General features: G+C 39.7%; 1 protein-coding gene across 3 annotated transcripts in view; it reads left to right on the forward strand.

Annotated features, from left to right (window-relative positions):
- Window positions 1-22,201, forward strand: part of cacnb2a (calcium channel, voltage-dependent, beta 2a) — an 83,937-nt gene that overhangs the window by 32,941 nt on the left and 28,795 nt on the right. For 2 of the 3 annotated variants that reach the window (XM_059327246.1, XM_059327248.1), the window contains exon 3: window positions 20,959-21,078. In XM_059327246.1, coding sequence (XP_059183229.1) covers window positions 20,959-21,078 — 120 coding nt within the window. Of the gene's footprint in view, window positions 1-17,721; window positions 18,197-20,958; window positions 21,079-22,201 lie in introns of those variants that run through there. The other variant, XM_059327247.1, reaches the window with a different exon arrangement.

Genomic DNA, 22,201 nt, shown 5'->3' on the forward strand with positions numbered 1-22,201 from the left:
CGCTGTCCAGCAACTCCGAGCTCATGATCTTCATTCCCTTGGGCATGCTTGACAAGTTAGCTTTGTCTCCACTGACTAAACACATCTTGGGAAGGGTAAGCTTTACTCAACTTCTAACTTCCATCTTTGTTGTGGTATCTCCGTACCACAATAAATAAGCCGAGGCGCAGAATTCTCTCATACAGAATAAGTACAGCAGTTATTCTCAGGTTTAGCACACATGCTAGCAGGATGCCCTTTGGTGAAGTGGAGGAAGCAGCAGTGGAGCTCTTGGGTCGCTGAGAGAGGCAGCAGGAAACAGAACAGCTGGGGCTTCTATCTCTCTTTCTCTTTCTCATCCTCTATCTCCATCTCTCTTTTTTCCTTTTCTTTTTTACTCACTCTGTCTATCCCCCTCTTTTTCTCCCCTTTCCTCTCTCTCATTGTCTGTAATTAGAGATGGTCCCATGGCTCGAGTGGCCTGGCATGTGTTGTAGCTAGGTAACCTCAGTCAGATGCTGGCTGCCAGCCCTCAGGGTTTCATTAGATGTGAATCACAGTCCCAGCGGACCTTCCGTGGATTCTCCAGTCTGATCTGGATGTTATGCATCAGGATCAGTACAGTCCTGCTCTAAATTTACGCTTTATATCAGTCGAGTTGGGTATTTGAAACGTGTGGGTACTGCTACCCCAAACAATACTTTTAAAATTATTTATTACTATAAAACAAAATAAGCAATACTTCTTAAAAACATGTTTTTTAAATGATTAGTGCTACATTTTGGGAGATGTTTTTATTTGCGTTCTTGCCTATTAGAAGCTCAGTACCACTCAAATCTATGCAGTAAATATGTAGCTTTTTGCTGAGCTTTGCATAAAGTCTCTTCCCTCTTTAAAGTAGTTGATGAGGCTGAAACATGAGTCGATTAATCGTTAGTTAATCAAGACATAATGAAGCTTTGACATTCTTTAACCCTGTAAACCCCACAACCACCCGTAAGTTTGAGGGGCATGTTTTCTTTTTAAAAATGTACACCATTTAATATAGCTAGAAACTGTAAAAACAGAATTATCATTGAATTTTTCACATTTCAAATGGCCCATGAATGAATCATGTGTGACAAATGCTTCCATCAGGAAAAAACAAACAAATCTTAGATGAAAAACAGTGATATTTAATCCATATTAATTTATTCACAGCTATTACTTCCAAATACACTTCAGAACCTATAGCATGGTAATATTTTATGTTTTTCTTACTGCTAACAAATCCCACTAAAATACCAAAACAATGAACTGATCCTATAAGCAACTATCTGTGTAAACAGTTCACCTGACTCAGTCCAAAGGTAACAAAATCCACCTCCTAGCACCTCTTAAGCTCATTAATTAACATCTTGTGGGTTTAATTTCTGTAACAATCAGTCAATCGGTGAAGACTCTAGGAAGTTACTGCTCCCACCCAAGAAATAGTTTGGCAAGTTTTTACACTTGGATAAAACAAACCCAATAGAATGTGTTAATTGGTGTTCTTTAGAGCAGTGACTCTCAACCTTTTTGATGGCAAGGACCCCTACATTGATTCCCCCATTTGACAAGGTTTCACTTCAGGGAAAAGATTTTGGTTGTTAGATATAATTATCCACTTCGCGGATGAGCCACTGGAAAAGTGACAGAACGTCAATCGCTCGCAATGTCCTGACAACCAAATAAACAACAGCGAGATTAAAGCATTTTTAAAAACACCATGAAGTTACTTCATGTTGTTATGACCCAATTTTATTTCGATCCACTGTTTTCTCGGTGTACGGTGGGTGCTGCCATTCTTTATGGTGCGTTCAGGTGCACCTCGTAAATAAAGGAGAAGACACATAATGCAAATATCCTATTATATTTCATACCTTGAACAGGGACTTAGAACTTGAAATTGTGAGTCCCTTTATATTGGCTAAATATAGACATTTTGACTATTATTTAAAAAAAAGATGCAGAAAAGAACACTTTTTTTTAACACTTTCTTTTGTGTTGTTCTTTCACATAACTTCTGTTAAGTGGCTTTAGCAACATATTTACCATACAGTTATGAGAGCTGTATCAATTCTGCCATTTAACTGTCATGCAGTGTGATTTTTTTGTATGTGAGAGAAAATGAGTAAAGGGTCATTTACATGATCAACTGAATACATTGCTGCATTTGCCCAATAGAAGATTTTACTGCTTTCTTTTTACGTTTTGGGCAACAAAGAAACAGACCTGTAGTGGATAAGGAACTTCTTTTAGTTTTTCTTTTCCAGGAGGATTGATTTATCCAAGTCCTGTAGTCCAGTTTCATTAGTGTAACAGCATTTTTGGCAAGGCAAAACACCTTTGGATGGGCCTTTCTGACAGATCTTCAATGATCTAATTGTGGTGTATTTTAGCCAATTAGTGATCTTTTTAAGTTTACTAAACATCCATAACATCATTTGTATTAATCATTGCCTGTTGTAATAGCACATTTGACAGAAAACAAAACACTGTTGATGTTGTTGGATATTGTTTCTGTCACGGGTAAGATGCTCCGGGTCACAATCAATTAATTATCCTCAGAATCTGGCATCGTTTTGTCGCATGTTATGATGTCTTCAGTGTTATGATCTTGTATTGATGTAACACAGATTAACTCATGAACTAACACTGGCAAGTGTGTTTGGCAGAGTGGAGAGGTTTTGTTTTGGGCTGTTTACTTTAATAGTGAGAGAAGGACCTCCTGATATGGAGCTAGAACGGCCTGGTGGCATGAGAGAGTGTTCTGTAACGCAGGCTTGATCACTGCTATACTGCAGACAAATCACCACACGCTCCAGGGTCGTTTGATCAGACTCTTCCCTTTTAAGAAGGATGATGTGGCTGAAACAGTAGTTGATTAATCGGTAGTTAATCAAGACATAAGGAAGCTGAATGAAACAGTTTTGACATTCTTTCACCCTGTGATGTTTGAAAATCTACTTCTGGGTACAAATAAAGTAACTTGAACTTGAAGTTGAACCCTATAAACCCCCATAACCCCCAGCAGGTTTTAGGGGAATGTTTTCTTTTTAAAAATGAGCCAAAATTACACCATTTATAATAGCCAGAAACTGTAAAAACAGAATTATCATTGAACTTTTCCCATTTCAAATGGCCCATGAATGAATCATGTGTGACAAATGCTTCCATCAGGAGAAAAAAAAAATCTTAGATGAAAAACAGTGATATTTAATCCAAATTAATTTATTCTACGTGTCTCATTTGAAATTCTTCCAAAATAAATAATTAACACTAACCAGACCCAGTAAAAAACATTAAATTCTGCGCTCCTCACTGCAACATGGAAGTCATGACTGAATCTGCTGAGACCAACAGTCATGATACTAAAATTCAGTAAAAACATGGACTGCAGCTGTTTACACAGAAGAGAGGGCAAGGAAGTTTTATAGGTAGAGGTTATGGAAATGTTAATAGTTCATTGTGTATAATTGCAATATATAATGTAAGTGAAATAAATTATGCCACTATAACTGCATTATAATGCCATAAATTGATCGAGGTGCAGGACTTCTGTAAAACATGGTCACAGTTATTACTTCCGAATACACTTCAGGACCTAAAGCATGGTAATATTTTATGTTATTCTTACTGCTAACAAATCCCATTAAAAGACCAAAACAATGAACTGATCCTGTAAGCAATTATCAGTGCAGTCAAAGCTCCATTGTTGTGCAAAAAATACAAAACATAAATGGCCTTGTTCTACTCATGGGATGATTTTGGATAATAATAATAAAGATATAGAATATAACCAGCCTTACCTTTTAAACAGCATACAGACAACAGATAATATTGTTATCATGCTTGTAATATTCAGGTATTTTTTTTTTTAAATCTTAGTGACAAACCTTTTATTGGACAATGAACATTCATTTGGCAGTTAAGTGCCTTCAGCACCTGTAATTAGTGCACAAACAGTCTTGCAATAAACTCTGCTTTCATAAAGATTCAGTTTTCATAGAAGCTCTTTCAGAGGTGTTGATACATTATTGCAGCGCAGTTGGCAAAATGTGAAAGAATGAAGATTTAGTCTTCAATCAGTCTCTTCATTCTGCTCAAGGTGACTCTGTAGTAACTTCGTTCCGAGAGGAAGCAACTGTTCGCAGTGAAACACATTGGGATGTTGTATTGATCCCCCCTCGTGGTCCAATTACTGTATGCTGGTTTTTGTAAGCTCTCCTTGTTGGCCTTTGTGTGCTTGTCAGGGTGGACGCCTGCTGACGTCACTGTGTGCATGTATACTGGTCGATAAGCCAAAGGCAATGCCGGCACTCATTTCCCAGCGCTGGCAGAACTGGAAGACATTGATCTGTCAAATCCCGCTCAGAGAGCCCATTCACAGAGAGCTGATAATTGCCGTCGGCAGTGAAGAATGCTATTGTATCATTACATTACAGTAATTACACAAAATAGAGCAACCAATTGGGGCTATAGCTTTATTTGCTTTTGTTAATTCGACATATTGTAGGGGCTTTTAGCTGAAACCCATTACACACATTGAACACAGTAAACTTCAGCATCAGCATAAAAAAAAATCCTGGCAGGGATAGCCGGAGCACAGGATCAATAAACATACTGAGGATTTACGCATTATTCTGATTAAGTGGCATCCTAAAATCACCTTTCAAAACGTTTCTTGATCACTGTCATAATCTCACTTTTCATCACTGCAGTGTGTTGCAGACTTCACATGTAAAAGTCTTTTTTAGTGAGCATACAGAGGCAGCAGATCATCACACTTCCTGATCAACTGTCATCACGCTCAGCATGCCGAGGTTTTTGCCTCCAGGGCTGAATTTAATTATAGTCTGCTTTTCACCTTCGTTTACCTTGACCTCATGTTGCCACTGCAACCACAAACCGTGATATATTTTAGGTCAAAAACACCAGAAATTCGTCCAGGTTGTCAAATGTAAATAATTGGTGATTTATTTATTCACTCTTTTATGGTAGTAATTTCAAAAGCTGCATTTTTGGAACTAATAGTTGGACTAAACAAGACATATGAATATGTCAACTATAAGCAACTCCAGTGGGCATTTTTCACTATTTTTGACATTTTATAGGCCAAATCATAAAATAACAAGTCAAGAAAATAATGTGCAGAATAACTGATAATAAAAAAATCTGTAGTTGCAGCCATATTATTTTATACATACAGATAGACTCATAATATTAGCCTTAATTGACCAATGAAACATGTTGTGTTGTTTTAGTAGTCAAAATAAAATAAAATAAAACACATCACATACAAATAAATAAATCAGTAAAGCAACAGCAATAAAAAAGAAAGAAAGGAAATCTTTAGGAAATATTCATAAGTATTTCAGTTTAAAATATTTTAATTTGTAATTGAGATATCTACAATAATAAAATAATAATTTTACTTTTTTGTATTTTTTATTATCGCTATAATATAGCCATATCTTGGCACAAAGAGTAGAAACGGGGAAACCAGAGGTAACAAAATATGCCTCGCAACACCAATTAAACACACCAATCGACCACCAATCTAATTTGTTTAATCTTTACAACAACAAAAAAATATTCCTGGCCAGGCACAGTTGGACAGACCCAGGCTTGTTGTTTCCCTCTGTTTCCAGTTTTTATGCTAAGCTAAGCTAGCTTGCTGTAGCTTCTTACGTAATAGACGAACAAGTTGAATGAATCGTTGTTCACTTTTAAAAAAAAAGTATATCTAAAATTCAGTTTATTTAACAGAACTAAAATGAAGGTTATGTTATAAAACCACATAATTTTCCATCTGATTTTATTGTCTGAGGAAACAGAAGAGTTCTTATTGCAAACAGATGCACTTTGAAACCATTGTTGGTGAAATGAGGATAACTATCCCACAGTTTGTCACGTGCCGAGCGCACACACACCGGATGATAATCCTCAGAAAGGGGTTAACCCTGATCAAACACAATATAATCCAGGATTTAGGATGGGCCGCCCAGAAAACATTTTTCCCCACTGAAAAATACAAATCTGGGCTTTACTGGGATGTCGAGTAAAGCTCAGAGCTTGTAGTTTTATAGTTGTATGAGCTTACAGGTTGAACATAAAATGTAACTATTCAGTTCTCATATGTGCTGTTCAGTTGTTTTTCCAGCTGCATTCCTCTGCTGTTGCTCCTGTTTTATAACAGGAAAATTTAAATTAGTCATGGTTTCATTTTATGAACTCATGACTCAGCTGTGACCGTTTCCAAATCATGTTTCGACTCATGTTTTACTGCTTTATTAGAATATTTAACTTGCTCAGGCTACATGAACTGTGACGTAACAGGAGCATTATTATAAAACATACAACGTATACAGCTTCAGTGTCTGATGTCAGATCCCGAAGAGTCTTTGAAGTTTGATTTTTTTTACAGTAACCACGACAGTTTCTTAGATGCATACCAGCTGCATTTGCTGGAGCTCTGACTAATAGAAATCTGTCACTTCATTACTAAACCAACTTTTATATGACTTTAATTTTATAGATGTAAGAGTTGGTTATGTGCTCTTTTTCTACAAAGTAACTTCCTTTTGTCTTGTTTTTTTAATATAAGGTTTACCATCAAATGACCAAACGGAAAGTTTCAATGACTTTGGTCCCCTTGATGATGAAAGCAAATATGGCATTTCGTCGATGTAGTGAAGATAATTACTTCCTGACGTTTCGGTCTCAACAACATGTGTCGAGACTATACAGTGAGTTCAGCTCCTTTAGCCTTCCTCTCCTAAGAGCGTAACCTCTTTAAGGGAACACATGTAAACTCTGCAGATCACACACTCACACACAGACATAAAAAGCTTCTGCAGCTGCTTTTGGTGCTTTCTGGAATTTTCAGGCCGGCCCTTTTGGCCAGAGATCGTACTTCCTAACTGACTGTGTGTGTGTGTGTGTGTGTGTGTGTGTGTGTGTGTGTGTGTGCGTGTGTGTGAAACAGACAGAGTGTATATATGTGTGTGTGGGAGGGGAGAGGGGCAGGGGGGCTTGTTTTTGGGGCTGGAGGACGGTTGCGGCGCTCTAAAGGAGTGTTCTCCCAGCGTGGGAAAGACGCTGGTCTTTTCTCTGCCTCTCAGGGACTAAAGTAGGCCAAAGGAGGTCTGAGAGGAACTAACGTCTTTCCTCTGGCTCCAACTTTCTCTGCTCGGGCAAAGAGGCAAAGCCGTTCCCCTCTGGAGCAGGGACAAGGGGATTTGTAGGAGAGAAGCGGTCGGGCTGGTAGGAGTTCCTGTGCTCCGAGTGGAGATGGGCAGCAGCTGAGGAGATTTTCTCCCAGCCGGGCTGAACAGCAGAGACACGGGGAGGGCAGAAATGTATCACTCCGGCAGTGAGGAGTCAGATCTGGTAAGTTTGAGGAAACATGATTTCTAGGACTCAAACAATATCCTTTCACACTTTTTCTGAGCCTAACTCTGCTGTGCCTCTCACTCTTCTTTCTCACTACTCCCCGAACAAAGAGGAAGGACTCGGACTGCAGGAGAATGGAGGTTATTAGTGCAGGATTTAAAGGGGCGTAATCATACACTTCCTATTTTTCTCCCTCGACGCGGCTTTGCCTGAAAGTTAGTGAGAGTCATGCTCAAGACACACACAGTGTCTCTGTCGCACAATGTTCTCTTGTGAGACGAAGACGCTCGTTTAAGCATCTTGTGTGAATTTGCGAGCACCCGCTGCACGACCGCTGCTAGCTTAAAGTGGGGAGCAGACACAGAAGTTAACAGGCAGAGAGAGGGAATGAAAGTAAACAGCTGAGGGAACTTTATGTACAGAGACCGGGACAAAACTAGGCTTTGACCTAAAGAAAAGCTAATGTTTTGTCTTAGCCACGTGAGCCAAACGAAGGGTCTTTGCAGTTGTTTTGTTGTTTTACAACTTCTTCACCATCAATGTAAATGAATGAAAGTTTCTCGGTAATATCCTAAACACTTCCTCTTCCATTAATGTTTGTGTGAATGATATGGTGCTGAAATATTCTCATGTGATAGCAATCAGTAATTGTCATCAGCCACTCCCCTGTATTAATGTCTAATGAGCCTCTAAAAGCAAGTCTGAAAACAGTAGTCAACACAAACAATAAACCAAACAATAGCTGTTGAAACCTGCAGAAGTTTATTATAAGTTCCAGTCGTGATACCAGATATGTCAGGCTGATGTCAAGCAGGCTGGGAATTGAATACTTTACCATGTAAATATTGTAAGGCTTTAATCAAGAGTTGAAACTAGACAATACAGAATATAATTTTTATGATACTGTCTGACTGTGGAGAATAAGAAAGGGGGGAACAAAAAGTTTTACACACCTAAATTGTGTTCATTTAGGTCTTTGAAAACCAACTACTCACACACACACAAAAGGGATCTGCTTAGGAGTTTACATGTACAGAAGTATCTATGTGACATGTCAGCATGCACAGCATTTCAGTTTTGACGTATTAAACCTTTATTAAATCTAACAATGATTCAAGACTTATTTTTCCACTTTGTTCAACACAAATAGAGATCTAATAATCAGCCTGACTGATTAAAAATATCAGTGTGGGTCTGCAGGGCTTTAATGAAGTGATGAAACGGTGAAACTAAACACTACTCACCTGATTAGTGCTGGATACCTGATTTCAATACTTTTTGGCATTAACTGAGTTACTTCAATATTATTGAGCATTGAAAAATGCCTTTTCATTTAATAGCAAAGGAGTAAATCTCATCATTGTCAGTCAGCCAATAAGCATGCAGCATGCGTGTCCCAAGATCTAATAATGCCGGTGAGTGGCTGTCTAATGTTTCATGTCTTATGCCTGTTAGTTCAGATGACCCGACTACTGTTCACGATACACAACTTGTTGTCTTGAAGTGAGACGGCTCGTGTCTGTGAACAGCAAGCAGATAATCAGGGAAAAAGTTGTGTAGTGTGAAGTAGCTATTGGATGCAGAAAAAAACACGACATTACACACAGAGACGGGTGTGTGTTGTTGTATTTTGAGATGCTAGACCATAAGACTCATAACACGTGTTACATAATGTCATTTTGTTTTTGTTGGAATGGATTTTAAGGGGAGCTCTGGGAGCTCAACTGGTGGTACCATGTACTAAGGCTCAGTCGAAAAGAATAGCTCAGGAACATGTATCGGAGTCAAGGTAATGGTGCTGGTACTGGTACTGAAACATTTTGAATAGTACACAGTGTTATACATGATTGCAAACTACTATCATTGTGAATTATTGAATTAACTACAACAGTTCACATTCAATTCACAGCTCATGCAGCTACTTTGATAACTAATTAATTGTTTCACACATTTTTAAGGCAAAGTTGTCTATAACATTAATTTCAGCTTCTCCAGTTTGATTATGTGATGCTTCTATTTGTCATATATGAGAATAATAAGAATATTTTAGGGTTTTGGACATCGTAGATATGAAGAAACGGTCCACTTCAGAGATATGGAGTTTCATATAGGGAAAGAATCTTAAGGGTTGATGTGAAAAATGTTTAAATTGACCTTATGTTTAAATTGAGCTTGTTTTAGAAAGAGGTTTTTTATTTTATTTATCACTGAAATCTGGGAAATCCCCATGCCTCTGTGGCAAAAATTCCATAAATCACAACTTTAAAAATGGAAATGGTTCAGAGCATATAATTTATCTCTGTATGAAATAAAATAAATGAAGCTGAAATCATTTTTGCTCGAGCATGGTCCCATTTGTTGGACGGCATGTTTTGCTCCACTGAAGATGGTTAGCAGCTCGTTCTGCTCTCTTAGCCAGTTCTCATCAATCATCCACAGCCCGCTTCATACACCGGGAAACTGCCAGGATATTGATGACGCAAGCACAAAATAGCAGCGCAGAGCAGCCCCTGGCCTCTCGCTCTGTATTCCTCTTGATCAGCCATGATCCTATTATGGTGCTGTGTTTCTACAGAGGGACCTGAGAGGGAAAGAACTGCGAGATAAACTGGATCTGGCTGTGAGGGGATTCACTGTAAATGAGAGCAATGCCCCTCAAGGGACTGCCGCTGCTCGCTGCAGGTAATACTTAGTGGAGGAAAAGGATTAACACATATTTTGCAGTAGCAGGGGTCCCGTTACCCTGCATTTGTCTTGTCATAACGTTGCAGGGGTTCGAACTGCTCTCCATGAGGTGCAAAACCTAACTCTACATCTTTATTTAAGTACATGTAAGCCAGTACAGCACAGTGGGTTTGGGTGGGCTGGATCAATTACTTTTAAACTAAAATCTTCCATATTTTCTGGTACAAGCTGAAATATGTCAAGTTGATCAAGCAATTGCACTCATTTTGACCAGAATGAAATATGTCATCAAGTATCATAATTTTGTACATACATTTATGTTCTCCAGAGGATGAATCACCTTGACTTTTCTGCTAGTGCCACCAGGAGGTGACTTTTTTTTTGTTAGTGAAATGTTGCAATAACTGTCTGATGGATTATGATGATTTTGGTAAATAATCATGGTTCCCAGATGATTAATCCCAATGATTTTAGGACTAATTTGCCAAATCTTCACAGGTCTTTAAGCCGCTATGAAACTCAGGCCTCTTAGTTCCTTGAAAAGTAGTCCCAGGACTAAAATTGGTCGAATTGGCTGCTTAAGATGTTTTATGATATTACCATATTTTTACCATAATAACAACAACAAAAGTATTTTAAAGTCTTTTAAAGAATGGCTGTAATTCTTGTGACTTTTTCTTGCTTTTTTCATTTTAGTGTGGTGAATTTTTTATCTTGAAGCGACAATAAAAATAGATGTATGTGCACAAAAAGCTTGTAAATATAATAGCATATTTATCTATTTTCAAGCCCTCTTAGCATGTGGTTTGTTTCAAAGTTTCTAGTTAGCAACCATGCTCTTAAATCATGTGATTGACAGCCAGTGAGTCCATCACCTCGATGGGATGATGCACTTATCTAATGCACTGGCACATGGGATGCTGGGTAAACACTTTTTTCATAGGCCTGTCAGTGTCACCTTGACGTCCATGCGGCCAATCCCTCTTTTGCCACGCCAGAGGGATCATTACTCCTCCCCCCTCCTCTGTCTCTCTCACACTTCTGTTTCTTTCACAGATGTACAGACAATCTGTTTCTCTTTCACTCTCTTGCTCACTTGGTTTTAATTCTTCTGTGTTAAATATTAGTGAGTATTCCTCGTAGCGGTCACACATCTCACACTCTTGGCTGTCATGTCTGCTCTCATTGTCTCTGCGTGACGGAGGAGATGGCGTTTGCCGACCGATGATTTAATTGACTTTGTGTTGCACTGAGTGAAGTGGCAGTGACGGACAGATGGCTGGGAAAAGAGGCTTTGGTTCCAGCCAAGAATGAATCATGCCAAGCCTGAAACTGCTAGCACACTTGCTCAGCCCATTGTCAGCCCACTGCAGTCGGCAACAGTCCGTCAGCCAGAACTGAACATGACTTGGCACGGGCGGTAAACTTGATTCTTTAATCATGATGCATAATGTGAGGTATATAGTGTGCAGTCTGACCACGCTGCCCCACTAGATTCACTGCTGCTAATGAGTTTTGCCTGTTTTGATCATTTTGTTAGTGGGTCAGAATTTTAAGATGGAGTTTGCTCTGAGTTGGAGGTCAGATTGTGGTTACAACTGGGGAAAGTTTGCAAACAGCACAGTTGGAGCTCACCCCTTGAAGCTAGATCTACTTTTCCTTTTACTCTTTTACATTACTGGATTATGGCTTGATGCCACTACATGTCTTAGCTAGGCTAATACGCTGATCGTAAAATCTATTGGTATGTGTATAGTACTTCAGTTTACAGAAACACTAGCAGCTCTTTGAGGCTATACTTGGGCACAATGTTAGGAGTAGGTTTATATAGACAAAAACATGTTTTGAGCCAAAGAACTGTAAGACCAAAGGGCTTGTATAAGGCTTCATTCAAACATCTTCTAGTTTCTGAAAATGCCTGTTTAGCATATGGCTAAATCCCAACCTAAACCATGTCAGTTCAAACAAACAAAAATGTCTTTTTGGGCTAACCCGTTGTCATGACCATAAGCTTTTTAGAAGCATTCTTCACTGGCACATCTCACGCAGTAGTTACGCTTTCATTTAAATCCATGCAGCTGTCTGCATCAGCTCCATGCAGACTCGTGTCTCAGCTGCATCTCACGGATGCAAACATGACCTGAAGCATTTATTTATGCTGCATGCCTGTTTTAAACAATATGTCCATAAATGTGAGGTTGATGCCCAATAAAAATGAAAAAAGGCAGAGAGTAAATATATCTACATTTTGAAACCTAGGCAGAGAAGAGAGCCAAAGAGCAGCACAATCCCACAGACTCTCCCTACACTTCTGCTCAGCAGCTGAAGAAGCAAAACCCTAGAACTTCTTTGGTCTTGAGGAGCTGCTGTGTTTATTCATGTGCAAACTGTAACATACACTTTATATTTACTGCCGCACACTGCACAAGCTGCTCCTTTTCTGCTTGATGCTTTTAAATTCACAGACAAGACAGAACCGATATAGACACTTGCTTCTGTGTGGCATAAAAACTGTGACGTTTGCAGGCCAGACACGGGGAAAAGTGTGTTAGCGTGCTAATATTTGCGAATATTAATATTAGAGACTTTTATGCATTTCAGTATGACAAAGTTATGACACTGACAAGATTGGCCGTATATTTTGACATAAAATGCATCAGTCACTACAGTCACAAGTGCTTGGGATTGTGGTCTAGAAATTGCAGGAGATGCACTGACTGTCTTAGAAGAGACAAGAAGGCCATATTAGAATCCCAAGAGAGGGACGGGAGATGAGAGCAGTAGAGGACAGGTCACTATGGGATGGGAAGGAATGGGGAAAGGTGAAAAGAAGTGTGAATGTGAGAGAGGAGAGTGAAAGAACATTTGAGGCACTGCAAGGAAAAGAGACATCAATGTGCATGTGCGTTAAAATGAAATTGTGAACGGTAAAGAGTAGAGTGAGTGTGCACTGTGCAGGGTGGCCTGAGCTGGAGGAAAGGAGCAGCAGTCTAACTGCAAGAACTGACGTAAAAAAATAAATAAACTCAGGAAAAGACTCCATGACCATGAGAGCACTTTATAACCCCAATGCAGAGCCATTATTTTCTGCATGACTACAACTTTCCATTTTTATAGTGGCTACATATGGAGAACAGCCCCTATAGTGGCTAAAAATGAAAATAGAAGCTTTCACATCATGAATAAACTCCTTGTGTAACCACTTTATCAAGTACAGGTGATTCTGTCAGATGCAGGAGGCAGCAGTGACTGACTCACCACCTCCTGTGGTAATAGCCACAGTGATTTGCAATGTCCTAACATAATGATCGCCATTCCCCTGCTGCATGTAGAGGTCATTGGTGGTCTTAACAGCAAGGACCTCTGCCCAAGTAAATCTATAAAAGTGGTGGATGAGACCACAGGGCTATTGGTTCTTTAATTCCCCCCTCATCACTCTTTCTCTGACCAATGCATGAAGACGGCCAACTCTCCTGTTTCTGTTTGGCCTTTCAGTGTTGCTAGTGCAGATTTGCAGCCCAGTTTCGCTCAGAAGTAGAATTAATATTGGACCACTCTGCAGGACACGATTTAGGATGAGTGCCAACTTTCAGCGCCAGTGCATGAAGTAGTGTGCCGTTTATGTGGCAAAGCAAAGGCTTAGAGGGCATGGTTCTGTATGGGATGTAGAAGATGTCACGTTTATCATGTTCACCATTTGGTTTAGCTTGTTTTGGCCTAATCTTTCCGAATTTGCACATAATACATTTGCATCATAAAGCATCTGTTGACAAACCGAAGAGAACCAAATTAATCAATGATGACGCTAGATGGAAAGTCAGGAGATCAGCAAGTAGAATTCCTTCTGTAAAAATCATAAATGCATCAAATTTCAGGTCAATCCTATTGATCAAAATCCCAAATGTATTCTCTGATTTTTTTTCTGCCACCATGAGGTTGACATCATCTGGGGAAAGGGTTGGTTCATATGATGATATTTATCATCAAAACCATGTAAAATATGCCAATATCACGGTGTTACACAATATTTATGTAATTTAGAAAACGATTTGTTTCCTGATCTTTGCCCATAATGTTTCTGTTTTACTAACATAAAAAATGAAATATTATTTCATACAGACTATTTGTTAACAAAATCACAGCTTACAATCGAAAACTAACTGAATTATGATATATATACTAGCTCTCAGAAGTTTGGGGTTGTCCAGAAAATGTCTGTTTTCATGAAAACAAACTGTTTTATTCATGAAATGAGTTACAAAACAAATCAAAAATATAGTAAAGACATTGACAAAGGTAGAAAAAAACATTTTAACCTGTACAAATCTCCAATTTTACCTCTAGATACTCAACTAGCTTGAGGAAGGATCATTTTATTGCTTCAAAAATCAGCACAAAACTGTTTTCACCTGTGCTAACATAATGCTCAGGTGTTTAATGATCAATGAGCCTTTTAACACTATAAACACGGATTAACACAATAACACAATACATAATAGATATAATAGCTTTTCTTTAAAAAATAAGTACATTTCTAAGTGACCCCAAACTTTTGAACGTCTGTATCTGCATAGAAGATTTTAGTCATATGGTAACCATGAATGTCCAAATTTCCTTCCAATCCATTTAGTAATTTCATGAGATATTATTACAGAATAAGTTTAAACTTTTACCAACAAAGGATAAGGAATCAACAAAGTCGAACATGTATATGTACCAAATTTTAGAGGGAATTGAGATGTTATTAAAAAAGAAAAAATGCCTGCATGTTAGTAGGATTCATCTGTGCAAAGTTTTATCTTGGACCAATGACCTAAAAAAACACTGCCATCAAATGTTAGGCGGGATTGTGGTGAGCTGTCTGAAATTAAAGCTTTGTTTGGCAAATGTGACAAGACGGTAAAGTGTCAAAGTTGACAGAAAGAACATCCTGTAATCAGAAGATTTACAAGCTTTTTAAGAGTCAACCATGCAGATATGTCTTTGAGCAAGACACCCAATTCCCACTGCTTTGAACGGAGCTGTGATTCTCAGTCTGCTGGGTGAGCCCAAATAAAGAGCAGCTCTCCTCACGGATCAAAGCAGGATCATACTGCTGTTAGATTATTATTAGTGGCCTGTGAGTGGGTGACACAGTGCTGTCAGTATCAGTGTGGCAGCGGGTCTAGAGGTCGGTCATGTCAGGCAGCCGGAGGCTCGTTCTGTCGATGTGAGTCTTCGTCAGTGTTGCTATCAGAGTGCAGCCTTCACAGCTCCACCGCTCTCATCTCCAGGCCCCACAGCTCAACGTTCAGAGCATCTGTGCCCCGCCCTGAGACCTCTGGAGGCGAGTGTCAACGGACCTTTTTGAAACATATGTGACCATTGCACTATTTCTTGAAGAACATGCGAAGCATTGAATTCTGTTTTCTTTTTTAAACGGCAGTGGTAGTTGATGCGATCGTTGGGGTTTGATGTTAAGATGGACAAGATACATTGTCTCTTGTCCACCTTCCCCATTATTTCTGTTCAAAACATAATCTAGCTCAGGTAATCGCCTTTGTCGTTAGACTAATTGGTCTTAATGAGCTAAAATCACATTATCCTCCCCCAGCCTTTCCTTTCATGTAAGACGTGTCATTTTTAAGTGCACGTGTCTTGTTGAAAAGACCCTGAGCAGATGGAGGCGTGTCATTGATTGGTTATGATAAGCACCGCTGATTACCATGTCATCCTTTGATCTACAGTTAGTGCTCCTCAGGGAGCAACCGCTGCCCATAAAGCCAACAAGTCTATTTCAACCGCTGGTCACAGGGGCCGACCCCCTGACTCCTGTGACCTCACACAACCTCATGACGGTTCAGACCGAGGAGCATCGTGCGTCAGCGGTGCAGCGGCGCAAATAAACGGGACAGTTTGAATAATCCTGCAGCCGGGTTTTAACTCTGGCTGTTCCTTTTCAGAGAATGGGAAATTTTTAATTAACACTGTAGTTATTCTCGTGCGTCCTGTGTGGCTTTGCGATGCTCCGCTCACATGTAATGAATCACTGCTGATCTGACAGGCGAGGGTTTAGAGCAGCCTTTACCTCAGAATCTCTAATGCAGAGTGAAGAAGAGAGGGTTTAAAATGAAAACATACAGTACATTTAACTCTCATTTGTGTGTCTTTCTTTGTCTCACAGAAAAGGTCCCACATACAGTACTCACAATGAGGGCTACAAGGGTTATTTAACTATGCATACACCTGCTGATTATTATTTTCAGTAATTGATTGTTTTGTCTAAAAAAAAAAAAAGGTCAGAAAATAATGAAAAGTCCAAACTGGCCTATTTGGAAATCTTGTTTTGTCTGTCCAACAATCCAAAACCCCAAAATATTCTGTTTAATGTCACGTATTAGAGAGAAACACAGCAAATCTCTTCATTAGTGCGGCAAAAAACAATATTTGTATAATAACATTTGTGTATGAAAACTTAAATTTGTACATATATTGAACATATTAAAACCGCTTTGTTTACAACGGCATAAAACTGTAATATACTGTATAACTTTACTAAAAAAAAATAGAGAATACTTTCATTCAAAATAATATAGAATACCGACATTCTGTATTTTTGCTTTAAAACATACTTAAACAATTATTTTATTCATATCTATTCTAACTAGACAAATTTAATGGCAAAAAAAATGATATTGTGAAACACTGCAGTCATATCCACATATGAAAGGGTCTATTGTGCTCTGACGTTCATTATCAATAAAGCAAGAGAGCTTTGTGTGTCTAATTGAGCAGCATTGTTCAGCATTTGCACACCAGCAACCATTCAGAAAATGAAAATTAACATCTAGTCCATGTTCTAGATAAAGTTTTTAAAAATCTGTCTTGTTGCTTCTGTCTCCCCAGTGTTGTAACAGGCTTATTAAAGATTAAAACGCAGGGGCAAGGGGCGGATGTGATTTATTTTTGGCTTCCAAAGGGCATGAAAGGAAAAGTCTTAGGAACCAGTGCATGAATTGATAATGAGGATAATGATCCCTAACGTGATGTGTGATAAAAGCGAGCAGATTTCCGGCAGTAAACAAGCTCCTCACCTCTGAGAAGACAGCAATGTGACACCTATTGTTCCATGAACTATAAACAGCTCATATCAGTGTGAATGTAGTGTGTTTAAACAGCATGCACAGTCGACACATAAACAGTGTCCATATAGCAGCACATCCCGTCACTGCAGAGACACAACGAGCAGATGGAGTGACTGTGAGGGGTAACTGAGGAAAAAAAATAAGGGGAGTGACGGAGAAGGAGGAGGAGGAGGAGGAGGGCAAAGACAGAGATAGAGAGGCAGAATCACTGAAGGAGTGTGCAGGACATGCACTGACAGGCTGACACACACAGAGAGAGAAAAAGAGGGAGCTTGCAGCACCTGAGAGGCAGAAGCTTCATTAGCATCAGGCGGAGAGTCTGTCACAAGCAGCCACACCAGGACTCATGTAGATAAACTGCTGTTATCCATCGCGTGTGGAGCAGCACGGGGGAAGGCTACAGCGGAGGAGGAGGAGGAGAAGGAGGCTGAAGCCAAAGCTTGAGCGAGAGGCTGAGAAGCATCGCAGCCACCTGACTCATACTGGGAGTCAGCCTCAGCACCTGCAGCGGCAGACTGAGCACTCAAGGAGACTGGGGCAGACGCGGGAGAGAGCTGCTGAGATTATGCGCGGGGCAGAGAGCTCCTGTGGATTCCCCATCTTTTGCAGCGCCAGCAGCAGCAGCAGAAGGAGCAGAAGCTGTGGCTCTACAGATAGCAGCAGAGCTAGCTGGAGCTGCAGCAAAACAAGGAGCCCCAACTCCAAAGCTATTTATTTACCCAGAGATGAAGGTAGCATTTACAGCCAAGGTGTAACAGGAACCAGCTGTGCACGCCGCCACAGTGTTGAATGTACCTGTAGCCAGAGCAGTGACGGCCGCTGCAGCGCTGGTGCACAAGTGACCACAGCAGTGCAGTTAGGTGTAGTTGTAGCAGTAGCAGGGGGGGGCAGTGGCTCAGGACACTGAATGACCAGTGTGGCTGATGAAGGCCACCTGGATCCGCTTGCTGAAACGAGCCAAGGGAGGTCGTGTCAAGAGCTCCGATGCCTGTGTAAGCAGATTCTGAGTTTGTTTACATCATCTGTTTTTTTGTGTGTGCATGTGTAAGTGCGTGTGTCTCTACTTCCATCCATCAGTCTGCAGCGTTGGGGTCAGTGTGGCACGGTTGTATATTGCCTGGTGATGATGAGAAGCTGGATGTTGTTATCAGTTATGGCTGTCAGATTCTGGGCAGAGCTCCATGTCACCTCCCGCTGACCCACTGGGACGGCGTTCTCGAACACGCTCCATCGTTAGCCGTGACCTGATGGAATAATCATACCAGGTATTTTCACCTGCACTTTTGAAGGCCAAATGCAGCTCATAAAAGAGAGGCTAATGTGCAATAAGATGCCAATTTTACTACATTTATATCTCATCCGGATGTGGAAGTGCTGCATATTCAAGCTTGAGCAGCGTTTGACACATAGTTTGACTGCTTGTTGGTGTTTTGAAGCCACTGGGGAGATTATTATGATAATTAATGTGATGACGGGAAAAGCAGCACATGGATATTTAATGAGATTTCATTCAAAAGAGTTATTCATATCATGTACAAAGAAGGGATAATGAGAGACACAGAGAGAATTGACGAGCAGCAGGGTTTCATTGTAAGATGGAGGACATAAATATGGATAACCTTGTATTATGTATGATAACAACACTTGTATCGTCTCTATACGTAAGTCAGGTAATGTAAGTGGAGAAGACATCCTCCTTTGTATGTGTGTGATAGCTGGGTAATTCTAATCAGGCAGAGAGTGAGGGAGGCTATTTTTAACTCAGACAGCAGAGTGTAATGGTGCAGTGAGATGAATGAAAGACCTTGTGTGGGTGGCATAGTAGCGTGCAGGTACGGATAAGGCTCACATTGCCATCACTTAGTTAAAAAAGCCCCTATTTTAATCTCTGATTTATACTTAACTGAAACTGAACAATGTGATGCTGGGATATTATTCTGTAGTGTTTGTGCAAATGTATTTTATTCATTCCAACTCAACATCAATGAAATTATGAAACTTTTCTTCACATTTTTCTGTTTCTTTAATGAGTATTTCATTTTAGTTCAGTTAGCTGTAGCTACAAGTGGTATCCTACAGTACCAAAATGCTATAACTACATGTTTATGCCAGTCAAAATGTAGTTAAAGGGAGGTAAACCTTAAAAATAAAGCATATTTTTTCTGTTGCCTGTAGTGCTATTTATTAATCTAGGTTATTTTTGGCATGAGTTGCCAAGTGTTGGAGATATCAGCTGTAGAGATGTCTGTCTGCTCTTGAAAATAATGGACCTTGGCTGGTAGGGCTAAAAGCGCCAACAAAACAAAAAGCACTTAAAAACTCAACAGCATTGTCTCATTCCAGAGATCCTTACCTAGTTACTCAAGATAATCCACAGACCTTTTGTTGTGAGCAGTATAATGTAGAAACTAAACTAAAAAGAAAATAGTTCGTACATTAAACTGCAATGGGGTGAACTTTTCCTTTAAGACCAGAATCTGACTTGCTGATGTTTGTCAAGATATATTCTATTTGTTAATTAATAATGTAGCCTATTTATAGACATTTTTCTAAGTCTTTGAAATGTGTGAATAAAAAGAAAACAGCTTAAGACAGTCAGAGACAAATTTAGCTAAACTAGCTGACAAGATAGTAAAAGCTAGCTGTGGTTAAAGCTAAATTTACTTTTACTGTTTTTGTTTTTTTTCCCTATCTGCTGTTTCCTCTAATTGAAATATATTGATTGTGATGACTAACATCTTGATCGTTTTCTTGTTTTCCCACATAAATAAAGCAGGAGATAATTCTGGTCATTGAGAGAGCTAAACTAGTCTTGCTGAATGTTGGTGAACAAATTCATGATTTGGTGAGGTTATATCTATGGTCTTCATATTTAGGGTCTTTGTCAATAATGTTCTTATTGTTTGAAAAGACATTTTTATGTCCTGTCCATCTGTTACACACTTCACAGCCAGAAAATGTGAAACCCTTTTTCCTTTTCTTTTCAGCTTGTCTGTTGTAACTGTTCTCTACCTTTGTAGGGCATCGTAAAACACTACGGTCTACAAAGCAATAGCGTGCAAGTATTACTTGAACAACCTCAGCAATTATTTATGATCTGTTTTCACGTGTGTGCATGTGATGGTGTGCACCAATGCACTGCACTCAGGAGTGCGTCAAGGCAGCAGTTGTGTGTTTGTTTTGGTGTGAGTGAGTCTTAATAGCTCTGTCAAAACCACATATCACATTGAGAGATACTGGGACCTGGTCTTCTACAACATTTCCCCCAGTGTTTCTCACACAAGGATCACAACAAATCTGCAGGCAAGCAGCTGAGAGAGAGCTAAGGATAGAAGAAGAGCTGCTGGGGATGTGACTCTGTGAAAGACAGTTTGTGTCCTTTGGCATCCTTTCTCAGAAAAAGAGGAAGTGTTCGTAATTTGCTACAGTTGTTGCAGTGATGTAATTGATAGTAGGATAACATGCCTGCTCGTTTTATTGAGATTCCACATTCATTATTTCATGAAATTAGCTGAGGTTCCTTTGATGATCAGAGCTGAACACTTCAGTCTGTGTGGGTGTGTTTGCACATTTCTAAGTTGCACATCAGATGCTCAACTCCAAAGTTGAACCTTTCTTTGAAGAGGAAGGCCAATGCAGAGCAAATTAAGTCCTCATGATGCTGTGAAGCCCACAGATTCCTCGACACCTGTCATTTTTTAAAGTGTGAATACCAAACGGACAAAGCTGAGTTTGGGTGTTTTTGTCTCCGCAGGGTTCGGCCGACTCCTACACCAGCCGTCCATCAGACTCCGATGTGTCCCTTGAGGAGGATAAGGAGGCAGTGCGAAGAGAGGCAGAGCGACAGGCTCAGGCACAGCTCGACAAGGCCAAGGTTGGTATCCAAAAGACTTTGAGAAGAGGGGCCCGTTATCAATGTGTGTTTTCTTTTACTTTATGATAATTATTATGCGACAATGACAAAATAAACATAGCAAAGCACCTGAAAAGGCAAGGAAGACGAAAACTGTGAGATAGAAAATATCAGTGCAAACATTGCAACAAAAAAAATAGCTTTGCAAATGTTTTATGGCCTATAAATAACAGAATAAAAACAATGTTTTTTAGCAAGACTTTTGTTGAGACATTTGTTCATTTGCACTCCACAGTGCACCTTTAAGGTTAGGTTTTAGGGTTAAAGGTTAGAAATAGTTTTAGGTAAAAGGGACAGTTCATCTCAAAATAAAACTTATTTAAATATTTTTCCTCTTACCTGTAGTACTATTATTTATTAATCTAGATTGTTTTGGTGTGGAGATGTCAGCCACAGAGATGTCAGCCCTGTCTTGATTATAATGTAACCAGATGGCACTCGGCTTGTGGTGCTCAAAGTGCCAAACATTTGAAAAACTCATTCACACTCGATTTGAGCACCACAAGCCGAGTGCCATCTAGTTCTTCTGGAAACGAGAGAAGGCAGTCCTCTCTCTACGGCTAATACCGCCAACACTCTGCAACTCACACCAAAACAATCAAGATTAAGAGGAAAACATTTTATTATATCAGGGTTTAGGGTTTTAGGCATGTAGTTGTGATAGTTAGGGGCATAAGCGTTATCTCAATGAGGGTCCCCACAAGTATAGAAGTGTTTGCGCACAGACACAAACTGGTTTATTTTGCTTGAATGAATGATGTCCGGCATCACTCAAACAGAAATGTAAACTTTACACTGGTTGGTTTGTTTTTGGAAGATGAGAAGCTCTGTCTGCTTCCGTTTTGGTCTCTTTTCTTTCTGGGCCTACATGTTTATTCTTTTTTTCATAGTGGCAAGAAAATTAGCTATCGTATTCTCAATCTGATAGGGGGGGTCACCAGTCAGGTTTCAGTGGGGGACACTAGAGATAGCTGGTCTCTGTCAGAGCACGTACAAGACCTGTTCATGTCCAGGTTTCTGTATGAAGTTGCTGTCATTCTGGAGCAAATATTTTTATTCTGACTTCCCAGCCTCATCAAAGACA

This window comes from Centropristis striata, chromosome 23, assembly GCF_030273125.1.
Source record: "Centropristis striata isolate RG_2023a ecotype Rhode Island chromosome 23, C.striata_1.0, whole genome shotgun sequence".
Taxonomy (NCBI): domain Eukaryota; kingdom Metazoa; phylum Chordata; class Actinopteri; order Perciformes; family Serranidae; genus Centropristis; species Centropristis striata.